The sequence below is a fragment of the Calcarisporiella thermophila genome, assembly GCF_041956535.1.
Source record: "Calcarisporiella thermophila strain CBS 279.70 unplaced genomic scaffold VTP21scaffold_20, whole genome shotgun sequence".
Classification (NCBI taxonomy): Eukaryota; Fungi; Calcarisporiellomycota; class Calcarisporiellomycetes; order Calcarisporiellales; family Calcarisporiellaceae; genus Calcarisporiella; species Calcarisporiella thermophila.
Genome location: NW_027192210.1, coordinates 171,396 through 188,351, shown reverse-complemented (window position 1 = coordinate 188,351; position 16,956 = coordinate 171,396). Strand labels below are relative to the sequence as shown.

Here is a 16,956-nt window from a genome sequence, read left to right as displayed (position 1 = left end):
GGTCCTTCGTCTGCGTGGCGGTATGCAAATCTTCGTCAAGACGCTCACCGGCAAGACCATCACTCTTGAGGTGGAGTCGTCCGACACCATCGAGACCGTTAAACAGAAGATCCAAGACAAAGAGGGCATCCCTCCAGACCAGCAGCGTCTGATCTTTGCCGGCAAGCAGCTTGAAGATGGCCGCACCCTCTCCGACTACAACATCCAGAAGGAGTCCACCCTCCACCTTGTACTCCGCCTGCGTGGTGGCAACTAAACACCCTTGTTTATTCGAAAGGCCATTTCCTTTGAATCCGTTTGCTGTACACATATTGTATCCCTTTGAGACGTAGACTATTTGACCATGGTATAATTTTATTCATCAATAAAAAGAAGTGCCCAAGACATGCTCATTCCCTCGAAATCTAATCTAATCGAAATCAAACCTCCTCTCTCCCCCTCCTCTGGCTAGTTTCCGCGCTTTCCAAAAGTGTGTTTCATTCACCGACATTTTCTACTTGTTCCACTGCAATGATGAAATCGCCAAGGCGGCCGCTGCACTTCCAAGCACGGCATATTAAAGCAGACCGCATGGCTCGGCTGCGACCCTACTCCCCCTCACCCGCCCGCTTACCCCCCCCCCTCCCCTCTCAACCTCGAACCAAGATGATGTCACTTGCAACCTGGCCCAGCTCACTTTAGGAGAGTAGATGAGGCTAAAGGTTCGGCGACCAAAATCCTGGCGTGAATAGGCTTGGAGATAGAGGAGGGGGGAAGGGAGCGAAGGGTGTGCACGACAGCCGCTAGGTTTCTAGTCAGCTTGTTTGCATGCCCGCTGTAGATCCTCGAAACAGTGAGAGAAGCCGTTGGTGTCTGCCCTCTCCCCGCCCCGCCTTTTCGCACGATCCCAGGCGAACGGAGCGTGCCGAAAACAAGGATTGCCGCTCATTCTTCCCAAGCTCCATGGAAAAAGCGCCGGTAAAACAAGCCCGGGGGACAAGGGCATAGGGAATGAGACCATTTTTATTTAGCAAAATAAAGCACTTGGGAACAAGAATGGGTGGGGATTATTTTGAGTTTATTGGATTCATATCGGTTTCCTTGTGCGTGGGGAGGGGGGGAGGGCTTCTCAGAGTCTGTCCTGAACATTTGTACCACTTAGGAGGAAGCTAACCGCGGAGGAAAAAGCCTATTCTCTCTCACGTTCAGGCGAGGGCTCCTGCTGTGGAACGCTGCTGAGAGCCCAAAGCAGCGGGGAGGGCGGGGCCAGCCTTAGGAAGCTAAGAACCTAGCTGGAATCTCGAGAAGACACAGTCAGCAGAGACAGATGCCAATAATTAAGCTCTATGGCCCAGCTGTGCTGCGCAAAGAGAGTGGCCTCGATAGACACAAGCCTGGACCCAGTGGCCCAACCCGTGCCAGAGGTTGGGCTTGGAGCTGGGCCGGAGCTTCGCTGAGCTGGAGGCTTTGAAGGGAGCGGAGGCAATAGAAACCCTCTGGACAATACAGAGCAGAACAGGAATTACTCCCGTCATTCGAAATGGACGGCGACCATCTTGCGCGCTGCATCTCTCCTGGCGTTAGTCAGATCAAGGATGAGCATTGTGGCCCATCCTCAATCGCGGGCGTCCCTTGCGCCCCAATCTCATGCCGCCTCCTCACTGGTCTCTTGCCGCCGTGGTTGGGCGGGGTGGGAGAGAGTTGAGGGAAGGATCGGAGCGGGAGAACGCGAATATCCCCGAGCGGACGCATCCAAGGCTCGTTATAGAAGATATGCGGGAGACATCTCACCCGCCGATCCACGGCCCTCTCAGCGTGGGCCGTGAGCCCAGCAGCCCGGAGTGAGCAGCCGCGGTCCAGTCCTGTTGCGCCGGCTCTAGGAGGGGGGAGGTTGGGCCGGGCCGGGTGGAGGACGCCCGAGGAGGAGACCCCTCGCCTATTCGAATCAAGCGTCGCAAGGTTTGGAGGGCTTCCGGCCCCATCGAAAGTTTGTTTTATGGCGGCGGCATTGCAATCTGGCCATCGTCGAGAGGCCCACGCCCCAGCCTTTCCGGTTCCGGTTTAATTTTTACGGGCCCGATTTAGAGTTGGGGCAGGGAAAAAGTGGTAAAAAAAAAAATTCGTGCATTGCAGACGGCTCGATGTAAGGAGTTGCGAGTCTGCGCTAGGGAACGAAAAAGGGGAGAAAGAGCCATGGTTGCATGGAGCGTACATGCATAGGGAAAAAAAAAAATCAACCCAACTTTTTTTGTTGCTACTCACCGCTTTTTTTTTTGTTCTGCTCTTGATCCTCTATATAAGCGCCTCCTCCCCCTTCTGGCCGCTCGCTCTTCTCACCCGAGCTGCCCATCGCATTGAATCCCTTGCAGAGCCATTTCGCTCTTCATTCCTCCTCCCACACCTGCTCTTCTTGCACACCTCTTGCTCTCCATCCCCCCCCCCCGCCGCCATGGACATTGATGTCGACTGGTGCCTCTACTGCATGTCCCGCTGCCCCGTAAGTATGAGCTCTGCATTGGACTGGGTCGGACTGAATGCTAATGCCCCCCGTTGATGGGTTTGTGCAGAGCGGCAAGGCCTTCTGCTCTAATGTCTGCCAGTACCGTGATCAAACCTCCTCCTCGCCCTCGACCGCCAACCCCGTCTCCGCCCCCACCTCTCCGCTCTACACCACCACCTTTAGTCGCCACCGCCGCACCATCTCGAGAGACCTGACCCCCACCGCTGACAATGAAATGAGCCTGCCAGCCGGGCTCACCGGGATGAGGACAGGGCTCGCGATGAAGAGGGAGAGAGACCAGGTCTCCCTTGGCGGCGCCGAGTCGCTGGGCGGGCGAGAGGCAGCCGAGCGCTGGGCCCGGAATTGGGGCAAACGCAGAAACGCCCTGGCAGGGACATTATAAGGATAAGAACGCACTTGGCCCGAGCGGCCAGCGGACGCCTAGCCTAAAACATCCCTCTCAAGCTGCATTCCACCTCAAAAGAATCACCCTCCGCCCCCTCTTCGCCCTCCTCATGCTTCCCTCTAAAGAACCTTTCGTAAATATATATACACACACATATATATATATAATGTTTGCCGCTGTGCCACGTACCTGTATCATATCTCCTCGTCTATCTATATATTATTTCACTCGTTGACCGCTAAAGCTGCAATTTTTTTTTCTTCCCCTTTTTGCGTTCCTCTGATCAGCTTGTTTTCCTCCCCCTTGCTTCCTCTCTTCCCGCCGTTTTCCCATGCTTTGTTTTGCTTTTATTTCGCTTGGCCGTTTCTATCTCATGTTTCCCTCACTCATTAACCAAAAGTGTTAAAATGCTCCCATGTTGAATGCATTCTCCCGTGAGCGAGTCCATGCAGATTAAATGATTAATTTATCTTATAGAATACATTGGCAAAAAAAAAGGGGGAGGGTGAAACCATATTAAACAGTATAATAAAAAAAGAGTAGTAAAAAAAGGGGGCGGAAATATGTAAGGCAAGACTTAGATATGAAATAGTGAAATGAAACGCGAGGGAAACTATTAAGAGTATAACGGAGAAATGGTAAAAAAAAAAGCAGCAAACAGGCGCAACAGACTACAGGGTTTGCCACCCTTTCTCCGGCATCTGACCATGGCCACTATCTCGTTTTCTTAAGGGGGGCGCCTGGGACAGCTTTGTGGCGTGGGTGACGGCCCGCGGCTCCACCTCGACCTCGTCATCGCTTCTATCGTCCCGCAGCTGCCGCCCCCGCAGAGTACGGAACGCAATGCGGAACATCAAGTAGGTCCAAAAGAAGTTCAAGCACAGGAGGCTCGTCAACAGCACGATGAAGATGTAGTGCGCGGTCCGGGAGAAATAGTGGCCCTGGGCCGGAGCGAAGGTGTAGCTGATGTAGCGCGGGATATGCACCACTACAGAGTACACCAGCTGGGAATAGAGGTAGAGGCGCGAGTAGGTCCAGCAGCAGAGCAGGACCGCAAACGTGACATTGGCCGCCGCTTCGAATTGGATGTAGTGGAGGCACTTGGCCAGCTATGGAAATACACACTGAGAGATGAGCTTCTTCTCTTCTTCTTCTTCTTCTTCTTCTCCTCTTCGCCGTAGATCTTTTTCGCCTCCTCTCGCCCCTCCCCTAACCCCCTCCGATCTCCGAAAACGCGGAGCAGAGGAGAGGGGCGAGCGCAGAGGGTGAAAAGCAACATCCGCGGCCCAGAGCAAGAGCGTGACTTACCGCCAGGAAAATGTCGGCAAAGTCCATGGTGCAGAACACCGCGCTTCCGATCCGCGTGAAGTTGAGCAGGTAGCTCAGCAGGATGAGTAGACAGGTGGCCACATGGTGCGCCACCAGCTCGCGGTAGTCCTTCCGGGGCTCTTCGATCTGCAGCACGAAGAATTGGTGGATCCAGAACGAGAACTGTATAAGGTAATAGGTCTTGGCAAAGGGGGCGAGGTGGACGTGCGGATAGCCAATCCAAAAGTGCCGATAGTCGCTCCAGAACGGGCTATTCTTCGCCAGATACTACAATGAAGATGGTTAGGATCCCGTGGCTCTATCCAAGGGCAAGGCGGGCAAGAATGGGGCTTACGATTCCGCTCCCAAATGCTAGCATGTAGTACAGGCACGCCCAGCCCTGCTCGCAGAAGCGCACCATCTCCCGCTTGTTCTTCACCTTGGCCGCCTTGGCCAGCGGGGTCAGTGCGTGCCGCATGACCGCCGCACGCAGTGCCGTGAAGGTTATGGCATAGAATGAAATAAAAGCAGCATCCCACCAGCCCTTCCCATATGATCCATCCGGATTCCGATAGGAGAGGGCGAGGAAGCGCAACGCAAATGGGGCATTGAGCAGGCGGGCAAGGAGAATAAAGGCAATGAAGTAGGTGGGGATAGCTAAGGGCAACGGAGGAGAGGTTATCAATGGGGATCAGGGGATGACAGATTTAGACAGGAGAAGAGCTTACTTATTTGATGGCGCTCAAGAAATGCAATGAACCGGTTGGAGGAGCGGCGGAATGCCACGCGCCGAAGCGGCACCTTGACGGTGGGGGTGGATGGGGGGTCGTGGGTTGCGATGGACATCGCGGGACGCTGTTTTCTCAAGGTCGTCTAATTAAAGTGTAAACAGCTGAGAAAAACTGGTGGTGTGAGATATGGGAAAAGAGGGGGGATTTAGAGTGAGCAAATGCGGATGCCTGGAGCCAGAAACGGGCTCTCTGCTGGCCAATTGCGGCTCTGCATTAACTAAAATCAGGAACAAGCTCCACGGTTTAATATTCATCGAAAATGCGTGAATATCATAATGTCGACAGATTTGGTGGAACGGAGAGGACGTAAGAAGAAGGGAAAAAAAACCTAAGCTTACAAGAAAATCCGGCAACAATGCAAGCCTGAGAAGTCGGAACCTGGCCCAAAGAAAGGGGGATCGTTTTCGAGCATAGCACACTTTATTCAACAAACAATCAATCAAACAAACAATCGTGAAGGAATGTCTGGGAAAGCAAAGAAAAAAAAAAAATGCAACTCCCAATCCCAAGATCCAAGCCAGAGGAATATGATGAAAAATTAACGAAACAAAAATCCAATAATACACACACAGGGATATAGCAAGCCTCCTCCTCTTAAATACGGAGCCCTGTGGCTCTCTCAAGGCACTTTGCGACTCGGTTTGGGTTTCTTCTTCTTTGCAAATTGGGTCATGGTCGTGGGCCGAGAGGGTCTTGATTCATCGATGGAGGCCGAGGAGGCCGTAGAAGCATTAGCAGGGGCGGATCTTTGAAAATGGAACAATATTAAAAATAAGACATTTATGGAATAAGAAAGGCAGGAACTCACGAAGCGGGTGTTACAATTGCACAGGATGAGGACGAAGGAGGCGGCGGCGATTTCTTCGCCGCGAGTAGGCTGGGAAGCAGGTAGCGGGGCCCGATACTTGACTGAAAAGGACTATGATACAATAATCATATTTCGTATAAGCAAACGCATTCTTCTACCACCTCTCGTGAAACCTGCCCCCCCTCTAGTTACCTCGAATCATCGCCAAATAATGCTTCCTCACTCACGGGATAATGCTTCCCGCGACTATTCAGCGGAGAAAAAAAAAAGAGAAAATAGGCCATCTCAGTAGGCTTCCATGAACCGAAAAAACAGGAGCTACCTACAACACAACTCCAAACCCTTTCTTTGGCTTCCGCCGGATGGGTGGCGGGTCTCGTTTAATTCGGGCGGCCTCCTCTTTCGTCACTACAAAGGGGTTATCGGGCGAGTATATATCTCTTGATATTGCGTGCGGGGGAGTTGTCTCGCGAGCCTTCTCCGCCCCTCTGCTTGATATTTGCTCCTCTTCTTCCCAATAGTCTACCTCTTCTTCCTCCTCCTCTTCTACCTCCTCCTCCCCATCGTTCTCTCCAACTTCTTCCTCTCGTCTCCCTTGCTTCTCATCATATCTGCGTGACTCCTCGCGCATCGCCTTTGCACCTAAACAGCGTTTTGTCAGTTCTTCTGCCTTGCTGATGGGTCGGGTCGAGGGGAATCGAGTTGAAGAAGAGCGAGTGGCAACGGCGGTAGGGGGCGCTTGTTTCAACACCTTCGACTGGTGCGAAGTGGATGGCCAGAGCACGCGAGGTCTACCGCTCAATCCGTCATCGCTACATTGGGACAGGGGAATGATTTAGAAGATATAGGCTTTTCAGAATTTAATAAAACATACTCATCGTCGACATTGCGATAGGCCACTCTTCTCCCACGGCTAATGTGCATAAATTTGGATTCAACATCATAAAACAAGAAGGGAAAATGGCTTTTCATGTTCATACATACAATGAATATATTAATGTGCCGTCATTATTGTCATTAGCTTTGCGCTTCTTTGATACTTGTTGCGAGACACTCACAAACGGATCCTGTAGCTCCACATTGGACACGAGTTCTGGGCTGGATAGGTTCTCAGGCTCGCGGGGGTTGCGCTTTCCTGTCGGCGGGCTCAGCTCTAACAACTCTTTCTCCTTGTTCTCCTCCCTCGTCATTTCCTCCTTCTTCTCATGCAATCCGTCATCATCGCTGTGTTCAGCGGCAGTGGGAGAAGAGGGTTCGGGAGAGAGGATACCCCTCTTAGATTGGGCCTTCCCTTTGTTGGTCTTGAAATAGGACTTTATCATTTCATAGGAATGAATCGCATCAAGCAAAGCATGCCGACAAGGAACGCAGTCTCGAATTCCTCCGGCACGCCCGTTTAATTCTTAATGCTTGTCGAGGGCAGGGAGGAGTGGCTTGTTCTTCTTGACGTTTTCCTTCTTGTTAGAAAATGTACCTAAGTTAGAGTTATTTTTTTTTTCCTCGTCCTCGACTATAGTTTTATTTGTTTTTTTTTTCATCGGGTCCTCAACAATCTTTCGAGAAGGGATATTGATAATAAGAAGAGAAAAGCAATGAACATATTTCGCCTTACCGCCGATTTACTGCATCTTGCATCCATTATCATTTTATTACTCAAAATTAGCAAAACGCGATCGTGCGCAGGTAAGCCCTATTCTCAATCCCATACTTTAGAAAGCCCCTTGAATTTACTTGGGAAATGCTACCATCCCCGCCACGTATTTTCACCACTTTCTAAACCCATTCTAATGCGGCCCCCTTACTTTTTTCCATAGGCATTTCTTTTAAAAGCCAGCTGCTCTATGCCATCGTGTTTGTGACGCGCTATCTAGACCTCTTCACCCACTTTTACTCCATCTATAACACGCTCATGAAAATCTTCTTCATCGGCACCTCCTTCTATGTGCTCTACTTGATGCGTTATCCGTTCAAGGCGACCAGTGACCCTGCCCTGGACACGTTCCGCATTGAATTCCTCTTGGTCCCGTGCTTCTTCCTAGGATTAATCTTCCCCCTTGAATTCTCCCTCATCGAGGTATGTTCCCTGTCAGTTGTTCAACATTGGACTGTCCCAGGTATTGATAAGTGGTATTAGATTCTCTGGAGCTTCTCCATCTTCCTCGAATCAGTCGCCATCCTGCCTCAGCTCTTTATGTTGTCCCGCACCGGAGAGGCCGAAACGATCACCACCCATTATTTGTTTGCGCTCGGTGCCTATCGTGCACTCTACTTGCTCAACTGGATGTACCGGTATGTGGTGGAAGGCCACTTTGATATGGTCGTAGTGCTGGCAGGATTGGTGCAGACGGCCCTGTACAGCGATTTCTTCTACGTATATTACAAGAGTGTCCTGAAGGGAAAAAAGTTTGCCATGAGCGTATAAATTGAGAGGGGGCGAGGAGATTTTCAAAATCATAAAGGGTCATTCTTATTACTAGCCTTATCTATATTCTATATATATATTTACCTTTTTCCACGGCATTTCTATATGATTTTGTGTTTTGTATATAATATAGAAATGGGGAGGAGGTGGCATTGCTTGGGAGAGGGTGGAGAGATATAGATGCCTTTGAGATAAGCTTTAAAAAATTACATTTTTGCCACCTTTTATCCTCCCAACTTTTCTTAACCCAATAAAATGAGTCGAGTTAGAAATGGTGACCATGATGGCATTTTGGAGAATGACGAAAATCAGCCGTAAGGATATTGGCTCATACACAATTACTAAGAGAAGTTGAGCTGACCATCGGATTTAGACACATTACTTCACCTCTTCTTAGATACACTCCCCCCCACCAGCACCATCGCTTTACACGCTCTGAGCTGATCAAAAACCTCGCCAATCGAATTGTATACTCAAGATTCTACGTGCTCTTCTATCTTTTCCTGACGGTGGTATGCTTGGCCACACTGGTTCTGGTACCCATTACTAACCATTATATATTCAGAAGTAATATTGCATTCTAAATGACAGATTTGCATCTTATTCTGCTCCCATAGTTTTTCTTTGAGGGATGGTAATGGATGGTTCTCATTAATCACGTTTCCAAAAAAAAAGAACGCCCCATGGACTTATTTTTTTCTAACGCCATGCGCTTCGCTCTTTCTCTAGCGCAACTCCATTGCTCGTCACACTCGAAGTCTTCATCAATACAGCCCTATGTATAGAAATATCTCTCCGCTGGATGGCTGTAGGGAGAGTAAGCGTTTGCTTCTTTCCTATCCGCTATAACCGCTAGCTGATGATACAATGGCACTTAGAGATATTGGAGTTCAATCTATAACCTCTTCGATGTCCTGGTGTTCTTCGCCTGTGTTATCACACTTGCTCTTCTCATTGCTGGTCGATGCAGCAAAGCAGAGGAGGTGGTGGATGTGATAGCGGTGGGTGTTCGCAACGTGGTACAAGTGGTGCGCCTTGCGGTTATATTTCATAGGTAAGCGCCACAGTTTTAGCTCTCACGCTCATGCTAGTGCTAATCCATCGAGTCAACAGGAATAGGAGGAATTTGGCGGTGAGGAGAGCAGGGGTCGAATTTCTTAGCGTAGAGGACGATGACTTGGGTGAGGAGGGATTGTTGGCCTGGGGGAATGTAGAGGAGGAAGAAGAGATAATCTAGCATTGGCTGCTTGTTCATCTCTTGGCTGAAGAACCTAAGAGCTTATTTTGTTTTCCTATTGATTGTATATCACCCTCCTAGGAGGGTGGTTTGCTATCCATAGCCAGAATGGGCGGATGGCTTGTGCTTTGTTAGCTCTGTTGTAATCTTGCTTTCCTTCTCACTATTAAACCGTGTGTACAAGTTACATCCTGCCAATTATGTTATGATACTATTGCACTAGACTGGAGCAGGAGGGGACGAACCGCTATAGAGAGAAAACAAAAGGCGCTTGTGCGTAAGTATCTTAAACGCGGAGATGGTGGCCGCTTAGTGCATAGCGCTCTGCGCCATGATTATTTAAATCAGCTAATGGTTGAGCATAACAGCATATCAAAAAAAGTATTATAAAACTAAAGAATTTTCATAAAGAGGGGTTTGAGTCTTGAAGATAGTGATCCACATCATGAAGACGGATCTCCAATCCCCCCCGCCCCCACTCCTCTCCTTTTTTTTTTCAGCGCTCGGGAAAATAGGTATTAGGAACAAATTCCGATTAAATCAAGTTCTCCACGAATAGCCCCTTTGTCGTCACCGATTGGATTGGTAAACCCACGGCAGACTACCGCTATGCTCACTAAAAATGAGGACAGAGGGAACGGAAATAGGAAAAGCCATCCCCAGATTTACCCCTTTTCTGAGGATCACTGCTGTATTTTTAAACGACTGTTGCCTCAAACTGCTACGGTTCATGAATAGGGGCTCTTGCATTTTTTGTTTTCACTTGAGATTCGGACCCAGGGTGGGAATGCGCATTGGAACGCTGCGCAATCACACTGCATCTACATGCATTTTGGCCATGGTTTTGGGCCTCCTGCCTCAACCGGCATAGGCTAATTGGGGATCTGTTTCGCACTTACAGAATCCAGCACAGTCCTTGTTGTTTGTCCTCCACCCTCAGTGGTCAAATGAGCACCAATGCTTATCGTCCATCTACCTGAATTCTCCCTCTTCATATTCGGGTGCAGGATGCTCGATGAGAACAGCTCACGGCCTCAAAGCAGGTATCAGTGAGGAGACTGGCAGCTCCATGCGGCTCTAGACCCCGGTTAACGCCGCACCTCATGCCTCTTCTACAGCCCTCTCCACCCTAACGCATGCCAACCAGTATGCAACCGGACACGTGTGCGTGTGGACCTGCTCACGAGATGGGTGGGCGGAAACCGCTAAAACAAAATCGGCAAGCCCACCAAGTACCTCTACTAATACCCTGGTATGGAAGCGCGACACGGAGCAGTTCATTTTTCCCAGAAAGCTGATCCTAATCTCCTAAAAGGGTGATCTGACTTATTTAGGGATCGTCCAGTCAGATGCATAATTGCGGCCCAAATATGGGACCCTTGGATCTCGGTGGTCCGAGCGCACACTTTTCCATATCTTCCATGTACAGTCTCATCGCAAAGAGTTTCAGTAAAAAGAAACGCAGAGTGGTTTTGGGGGACTCCTTCTCGGCGCCAAATAGCACAGCATAGAGCGCAGGAGGATGGTTAAAAAAAAAGCAACGATCCTCCTATTTTCATTCATGATCCGGAGTGTTCGATGGAGATGGGATGGAATTCCAATAGGTCGATGAGTTAGGCAACGAAAGGGACTCAAGGGCTCCTCTGGACTTGTCTCCGGTTATGAGGCCACGGTTGTATTTCGCTAGACCCCAAATGATATTGATTCCTCATCCTAATGCTTCTACTTGAACGCCCCCCGCTAATCTTGGCGGTGCTTGAAATAAGCATGTAAAATGGTGCGAAAAAAGCTATGAAAATTTGGAACTCCTGGGATAGGAGGCGAAATAGCCATAGGATGGGACTATCCCACACCTGCACTTGTGTCTCCATATGTAACTCAATTTTTTATTCGAAAAATACAAAGACTGAAAACACTTCTTCAACCCTAAACGCGGATGACATTCTCCCCTTTCGTATTTGCCTCACCTAACGCTTGTTTTCTCCTCATTCTTGCCTTGGAATAAAAACATCGGGTGTGAAACGTAACCGCCGCCATTAATCTGATCTCCTCTCCTCTCGCTCCTCCTTGGGTTTCTAGTTTATTTCTCCTACTCCCTCCTGACTTATATTGCTATTTCCTAGTATATTATTCTGGGAATTTCTCTGCTGTTCTCTGCACGACACGAACCCGCCGGCACCAGTGTGAGAAGCCGTGCTGTACGCTTCTTGTTTGTTGCGCGGATCCTTTAACTCCTTGTCTTTGCGGGTTTTCCTCACTTGCTGCGAATTCTTGCTTCCGTTGTCTTTTTTTTTCCAATCTCTCTGCTTCGTTACAACTTTGATTTACTCTCCTGATACACTCTCGTATCCCCCATTTGCTCTATTACCTTTCTCTTTTCGTCTACCTTTTATAATTTTTGCCTTCTCTTCCGTTTTCTCCGACGCTAGGGGAAGCCAAGTAGAAATTGGTAAGCGATGCAAGGGCGTTAGCCGCTCAATATGAATCCCTCTCTCTTGCCAGGTTGCTAACCGCTCCTCATCCCTCTCTCTCGACTTTTTACGTCTTTTTCCATTCGATTCACTTCATCCTCTTCTCTGCTCTCCGCCTACATCTTGCTTCGGTTTGGCACTTTGCACCGCAGATCAGAATACTTGCCTCCTCCGTACTAGCCAGAATCTAAGGCAGAACTAGAAATCTCTTGTAAATTTTGTTATGCGGTCGGCCACTGGAGCTGCTGCTGCCAAGCGGCACGAGCATCATTTTAAGGAGCGTGACGTCGTCTTTGGTGAGAATTTATCTCGATGCCGTGAATGGCATTCGGAGTGATAACGCTTTGTACTAATTTCTTGTTTGAGAGTAGTGGACCCGCTGGACGAACACGAGAAATACTGGTGGCCTGCTATAGTACGTGCACCTTCCCCCCTTTTCTAGTTTACTGGCAATCTTGGCTAACCCCCGCTCTCCTTTGTTCCATAGATTGTTCCCGAAGACGAAATTGACCAGAGCATGGGAGTCCTCGAGCTCAAGTCAGGCGAGTGTCTCGTCAAATATTTTGAGGATGACAAATAGTAAGTGATTGGCGGCTTCTCCAGTTTCGCCTCCCCTTTTTTTTGACCTGCTTTCTCGGGTTTTGTAGCTCTGTCGTCCAGTTTAAAGACCTTCGTCCTTTCCTGCCCGATTCCGAACCATACCGCAGCTTTGCCACCCGCTCCTCTGCCTTTGCCAAGAGCCGTGGTGTGCGCAAGGCAATAGAATACCTGAAGACGGGCAAACCCTCCAAATCGTTTGCGTGGCCGTTGTGGGGAACCTCCACAGCATCCACGGATGACAATAGTAATGGAAGCCCAGCCAGTCCAATCGACGAGGACTACACGATGGGAGAAGATCTATTCAATGAGTTTCCGGTGCGGAGGCGGACGACTCGAAGCCGAGCTGCGAAACAGTCGCAGGCAAACGGCGACGAGGCCGAGTTTGTGGAGCTGACCCAATTTCGTGGGCGAGTCGAGGCGGTCGTGCAAGCCCGCAAGATGAGCAGCTCAAGCGAGTCGAGTTTGACCGAGAAGCCGTCGGGGACCTCCAATACACTAGAACAAAATGTCAGCGACGAGTTTCCCCATCCTTCGGCAGCTCGCTCAGAGAGGCGCGGGTCAAAGCGACGGCGCTCGAACCGTCAAAGTTCCGGGTCGGTGCCCGATCTAAATGATAAAACAGCCACATCGCTCACCTCGAAGGATCTGCGGTTGTCACCCTCCCCAATTCCGAGCGAAGAGTCCGTGGGTAGCGTGTCGAAGCGACGCCGAAGCGAGGGAGCAAATAGCTCGAATCGCCGTGCCTCGAGACCAGGAGATTATGGCGAGGATTTTGAAACTGGGGAAGAGGAGACCACGTCAGAGGTGAAGGAGCCCTCCTCTGTCCTCGATAAGGACAAGGAAGAGTGGGGCAGCCGTCGTAGCAGTCGGAGTCGTGGTGGTTCCAACAAGTTGGCGGTCAGTGTGGGCGATGCCATGAAGGGACGACAGCCATCTACTAACGAGAAAGAAAGCTCTGCAGCCATCAATGCCGAGGGGCCCACCCCTACCCCGACTTCAATGGAGACTCCGGACGATCGCGACTACGAGGTCTCTTCGGGTTCGAAATCCAACAAAATCCTCGAGGAGTTTGCCGCCCTTGATGCAGAGGCGGAGGTGCAAGATTTCGCTTTCCCGAGCGAAGAAGAACTGTTTGCAATGCCCAAAACCAAAAGAGAAGAACTCTATCGTGCCGCATGGGATCATCTCATGTTGATCCGGGCCGATTACCGGCGGATAGAGAAAATGATGGGGAGATGGAAAGGTGAAACCCGAAAAAAGCGATGGAACGAGGAAACCGCCGTGATGACACGAGGGTCAAAGCGAAAAAAGCGATAGTATGTACCTATTTTTTTTTCCCTTAATTCTTTCCTCTTTGTTAGGAATTTTATACGGAAATATTTTTTGTAATTGTGTTGTTTTTTCGAAAACTTTGTCTTTCCGTTTAACTCTTTTTTATATTATGGTTTTTGGGGAAGGTGTTTTGTATATATATAAAGACGCAGTGGTTTTTCTCTTCAGATGACGTTTCCTTGCTTGTATTAACCCTATTGGCGTGATAGTAGTATGTTTCGTATTCTTTTTGGGACATATAAAAAAAACAAACTATTAATTCTCGGTTGGCTTTTTCTGTCTTAAATACATCGATCTTACATTAAAATTATTAAACCAGGGAATTCATCCATTTAAAAGAGGCAATCACCAGCCACCTCGATCGGACCAATCAAAGCCTGCCGCCACAATTTGGATTTGTTAGAACGCAGCAAAACGATTATTCCAGCTCCACACATGAGGGCAATCCTATTCTGCGCACCCATATCTATCTTCATCCAAATTATTACACCCTAAAGTGCATCACATAAACTCTCTCCATTGGCTCCACCCAGCTCCACTCGGTTTGGCTAAAGCCGAACATTGCCACCTACTCGATATCAATGAGAACAGTTAGGGACGGTATATACATTCCATTTATGTATGCTTTTGTGCATGCATATGGAGTAGTACGCTTGGTATTAAATAAAATTAGTGTGAAAGCTCTTTTGGGGTGTTATTTTCATGGTTAACCTTATATCCTAGGTGTACATAATAAGAAAACTATGTATTTGTTATTTATTATTATTATTTTATTATATATAAATCATATAGTACAACGTAGGGGATAATAAAGTGAGGATTGAATATCATATTCAATTCCGAAGGATATGAAGATATATTACACAATTATTAATTGAATAAGAGTTTGACCGTATTACACAGTCGCAATTTTCACGCAAGCGTTCTTCAAAAGCTTCACAATACGGTCTCTCGCTTTTGCGGCCTGCTTCCAATCCTTCTCTTCTACTGCGTCGGCGATAGCTGGATAGTACTGCACACCATAACCGTAGCGAATGCCCGGCGCATAGATCTGATGTTTGAAGAGCGGGCGTTTCGGTAAGCCTTCGGGGTCTATGAAAGCGCGCTCGATCTTCATCAATCGCGAATTAACAGATTGAGTACGCTTATCCCAGTCAAAGGACTTGCCTCCCTTGGATTGAGCACTCTCTTGTTGCAACTGTGCGACATCCTTTGCAAGCGCAGTGACTGCGTTTGAAAATTGGTAAATTGCATCGCGAAGAGGGGTAAGGTCAAGAACAGGCTGTGTCTGATTCCCTCCATATTTGGCAATCAGCTTCTCTAGATTAGTAACATAGCGTAATAGGGCGGGGGGATAATTGGCCACATTAAATGGGAGGATCTCGGCATCTGCGAGCTCGACGGCCATAAGTCCAATGATTTTAGCCATGGTGGGCATGTATTCGAAATTGGGATCTAGTTCAAATCGGGAGAGTCAGGCACATAGGTGCGTTTGTGTCAATAATCTGCTAAAAAGAGAGGCCGCATATGCGTAAATCGATACTTACCTCCAAATTTTTCCATCCAGTGGAAGCTATCATAATTCGAATGGTACACTCCATAGGGGCCGGCAAACTTTAGATCCACACAAGGTATCCCGAGAAAATCAAGGAAGGGACCGTAGTCACTGCCTGATCCTAGGTCTCCAATTGTGGAGTTTTCGAAATCTGACGCCTCGGATACGGTCTTTCCGGTTGCCGGGTCGGGAACCTTTTTCGCTATGCGACGGATTAGATCATGCAGGGTTGGCACTCCTGAAGCGCGGAATTTCTTCCCGAATACCGCAGGGTCCATATTGAGATAGGCAACCGCATTATTGAGCATCTCCTTATGGCCTTCGACCCATTCCGTAGATCCTAGACATCAAAGAAACAAAAATAAGGAGTTTAGTGCATCTGAAAGAGAAAGGAAGTATAAAAGAAGGCAGGTCTATTCATTACCAACGATTCCGTACTCTTCCGCATCCCATGATGCAAGGAGAATTGAGCGTCGTGGTTTCCATCCCTTTTTCAGCAACTCTCCGAAACTACGCGCTGCTTCAAGTAATGTCGCTGAACCTGAATGTGGATCCACTCCACCAAATCTATCAAAGAGAATCTGAAATGAGAACATAATGCTAATAGCTTAAGATTAAATGAGCATGCCCACCCCCAAGTGTCTCGGTGAGTCCCAATAATCACAAGCCTGTTACAGGTTAGAGAAAAGTTGAATGAATTCCTGTTCAAATGAATCTCTTGCATTTCCTTACTTGTCTGGCTCATGAGTGCCCTCGATGCGGGCTATCACGTCGTAGATTTGCATTATTTTATACTCTCCTCGATTGACCAAATTCACCTTTGCGGTCGAAGGTCCTGTCCAATAGCTGATATTGAGCCCCCCTTTCCAATCGTTATCATTCACCTTCACATTATCGGTGTTGATACCATGACCCACGAGTGCCTTTAAAAGTGGCTCTGCCTGCGCCCATGAAATCGGCAATGATGGAATCCCGGGAAGAGAGGGGTTATTCTCCAGTGGAATTCGGTCAGCGTCAGGAGTGGCGGGGATCCCGGGAGTAGTTGCATCTCCTTGTGCGAGTGCGAAGTTTGCCACCGTACCTCGTTGGACAGAATCCTTGTTTCGATAGGGCCCATCAGGGTAAGCCTTTGCAGTGCCGTTCTCCTTTCCTACAGGCCCATCATCAGCGGGATCCGAGTAGATGATGGTTCCGATTCCACCATTCAACTCGCAGTGGCGCACCTTTTATATTAAAACATCAACAGCAAAGATCAACACTCCATCAAACCCTCAAGATATAATTTCTACTTACGATAAGTCCACGGAGTATGCCTCCATATTTGGCAAGACATATCTTTCCGGTAACATTGACACCCTGTGATTTGAGCCACTCATGATCCTCCCATGAACCGTAGTTCGTGTACACTATTTCCGCAGTGACATCCCCATTGGCACTCATGCCATGAAAGGTGGGGACTAAGAAAAGATGTTCCAAGGAAAAGAATATAAAGAATGAACTTTCCACCAGAATGTCTCTATTCTTTCGTTTCTTTAGCTCACCTGCTT

The 16,956-nt window shown here is 48.7% G+C and overlaps 10 protein-coding genes across 10 annotated transcripts; 5 read left to right on the top strand and 5 right to left on the bottom strand.

Annotated features, from left to right (window-relative positions):
* Positions 1–22: 22 nt before the first annotated feature.
* On the top strand, positions 23–256 carry VTP21DRAFT_4847 (uncharacterized protein; the record flags this gene model as incomplete). The annotated part of the gene is made up of 1 exon (XM_069395303.1): positions 23–256. The coding sequence occupies one exon, from the start codon at positions 23–25 to the stop codon at positions 254–256; it is 234 nt and encodes a 77-aa protein (XP_069248463.1).
* A 912-nt stretch (positions 257–1,168) lies between these two features.
* Positions 1,169–1,514, bottom strand: VTP21DRAFT_4846 (uncharacterized protein; the record flags this gene model as incomplete). The annotated part of the gene is made up of 2 exons (XM_069395302.1): positions 1,169–1,267; positions 1,368–1,514. 2 exons carry the CDS (start codon positions 1,512–1,514, stop codon positions 1,169–1,171), a joined length of 246 nt encoding a protein of 81 aa, XP_069248462.1.
* A 49-nt stretch (positions 1,515–1,563) lies between these two features.
* On the bottom strand, positions 1,564–2,329 carry VTP21DRAFT_4845 (uncharacterized protein; the record flags this gene model as incomplete). Its single annotated transcript, XM_069395301.1, has 2 exons — positions 1,564–1,994; positions 2,242–2,329. The coding sequence occupies 2 exons, from the start codon at positions 2,327–2,329 to the stop codon at positions 1,564–1,566; spliced, it is 519 nt and encodes a 172-aa protein (XP_069248461.1).
* Positions 2,330–2,428: 99 nt separating this feature from the next.
* On the top strand, positions 2,429–2,882 carry VTP21DRAFT_4844 (uncharacterized protein; the record flags this gene model as incomplete). The annotated part of the gene is made up of 2 exons (XM_069395300.1): positions 2,429–2,476; positions 2,547–2,882. The coding sequence occupies 2 exons, from the start codon at positions 2,429–2,431 to the stop codon at positions 2,880–2,882; spliced, it is 384 nt and encodes a 127-aa protein (XP_069248460.1).
* A 674-nt stretch (positions 2,883–3,556) lies between these two features.
* On the bottom strand, positions 3,557–5,039 carry VTP21DRAFT_4843 (uncharacterized protein; the record flags this gene model as incomplete). Its single annotated transcript, XM_069395299.1, has 4 exons — positions 3,557–3,994; positions 4,194–4,481; positions 4,549–4,850; positions 4,922–5,039. The coding sequence occupies 4 exons, from the start codon at positions 5,037–5,039 to the stop codon at positions 3,557–3,559; spliced, it is 1,146 nt and encodes a 381-aa protein (XP_069248459.1).
* A 564-nt stretch (positions 5,040–5,603) lies between these two features.
* VTP21DRAFT_4842 (uncharacterized protein) lies at positions 5,604–7,114 on the bottom strand (the record flags this gene model as incomplete). The annotated part of the gene is made up of 6 exons (XM_069395298.1): positions 5,604–5,730; positions 5,793–5,903; positions 5,985–6,038; positions 6,119–6,604; positions 6,667–6,705; positions 6,777–7,114. 6 exons carry the CDS (start codon positions 7,112–7,114, stop codon positions 5,604–5,606), a joined length of 1,155 nt encoding a protein of 384 aa, XP_069248458.1.
* A 270-nt stretch (positions 7,115–7,384) lies between these two features.
* VTP21DRAFT_4841 (uncharacterized protein) lies at positions 7,385–8,214 on the top strand (the record flags this gene model as incomplete). The annotated part of the gene is made up of 3 exons (XM_069395297.1): positions 7,385–7,475; positions 7,607–7,866; positions 7,927–8,214. 3 exons carry the CDS (start codon positions 7,385–7,387, stop codon positions 8,212–8,214), a joined length of 639 nt encoding a protein of 212 aa, XP_069248457.1.
* A 255-nt stretch (positions 8,215–8,469) lies between these two features.
* On the top strand, positions 8,470–10,962 carry VTP21DRAFT_4840 (uncharacterized protein; the record flags this gene model as incomplete). The annotated part of the gene is made up of 9 exons (XM_069395296.1): positions 8,470–8,528; positions 8,612–8,750; positions 8,832–8,848; positions 8,944–9,031; positions 9,093–9,268; positions 9,328–9,424; positions 10,353–10,494; positions 10,570–10,703; positions 10,786–10,962. The coding sequence occupies 9 exons, from the start codon at positions 8,470–8,472 to the stop codon at positions 10,960–10,962; spliced, it is 1,029 nt and encodes a 342-aa protein (XP_069248456.1).
* Positions 10,963–12,145: 1,183 nt separating this feature from the next.
* Positions 12,146–13,839, top strand: VTP21DRAFT_4839 (uncharacterized protein; the record flags this gene model as incomplete). Its single annotated transcript, XM_069395294.1, has 4 exons — positions 12,146–12,218; positions 12,294–12,337; positions 12,410–12,501; positions 12,570–13,839. 4 exons carry the CDS (start codon positions 12,146–12,148, stop codon positions 13,837–13,839), a joined length of 1,479 nt encoding a protein of 492 aa, XP_069248455.1.
* Positions 13,840–14,749: 910 nt separating this feature from the next.
* Positions 14,750–16,849, bottom strand: VTP21DRAFT_4838 (uncharacterized protein; the record flags this gene model as incomplete). Its single annotated transcript, XM_069395293.1, has 6 exons — positions 14,750–15,309; positions 15,402–15,749; positions 15,834–15,976; positions 16,042–16,077; positions 16,142–16,632; positions 16,703–16,849. 6 exons carry the CDS (start codon positions 16,847–16,849, stop codon positions 14,750–14,752), a joined length of 1,725 nt encoding a protein of 574 aa, XP_069248454.1.
* Positions 16,850–16,956: the final 107 nt, after the last annotated feature.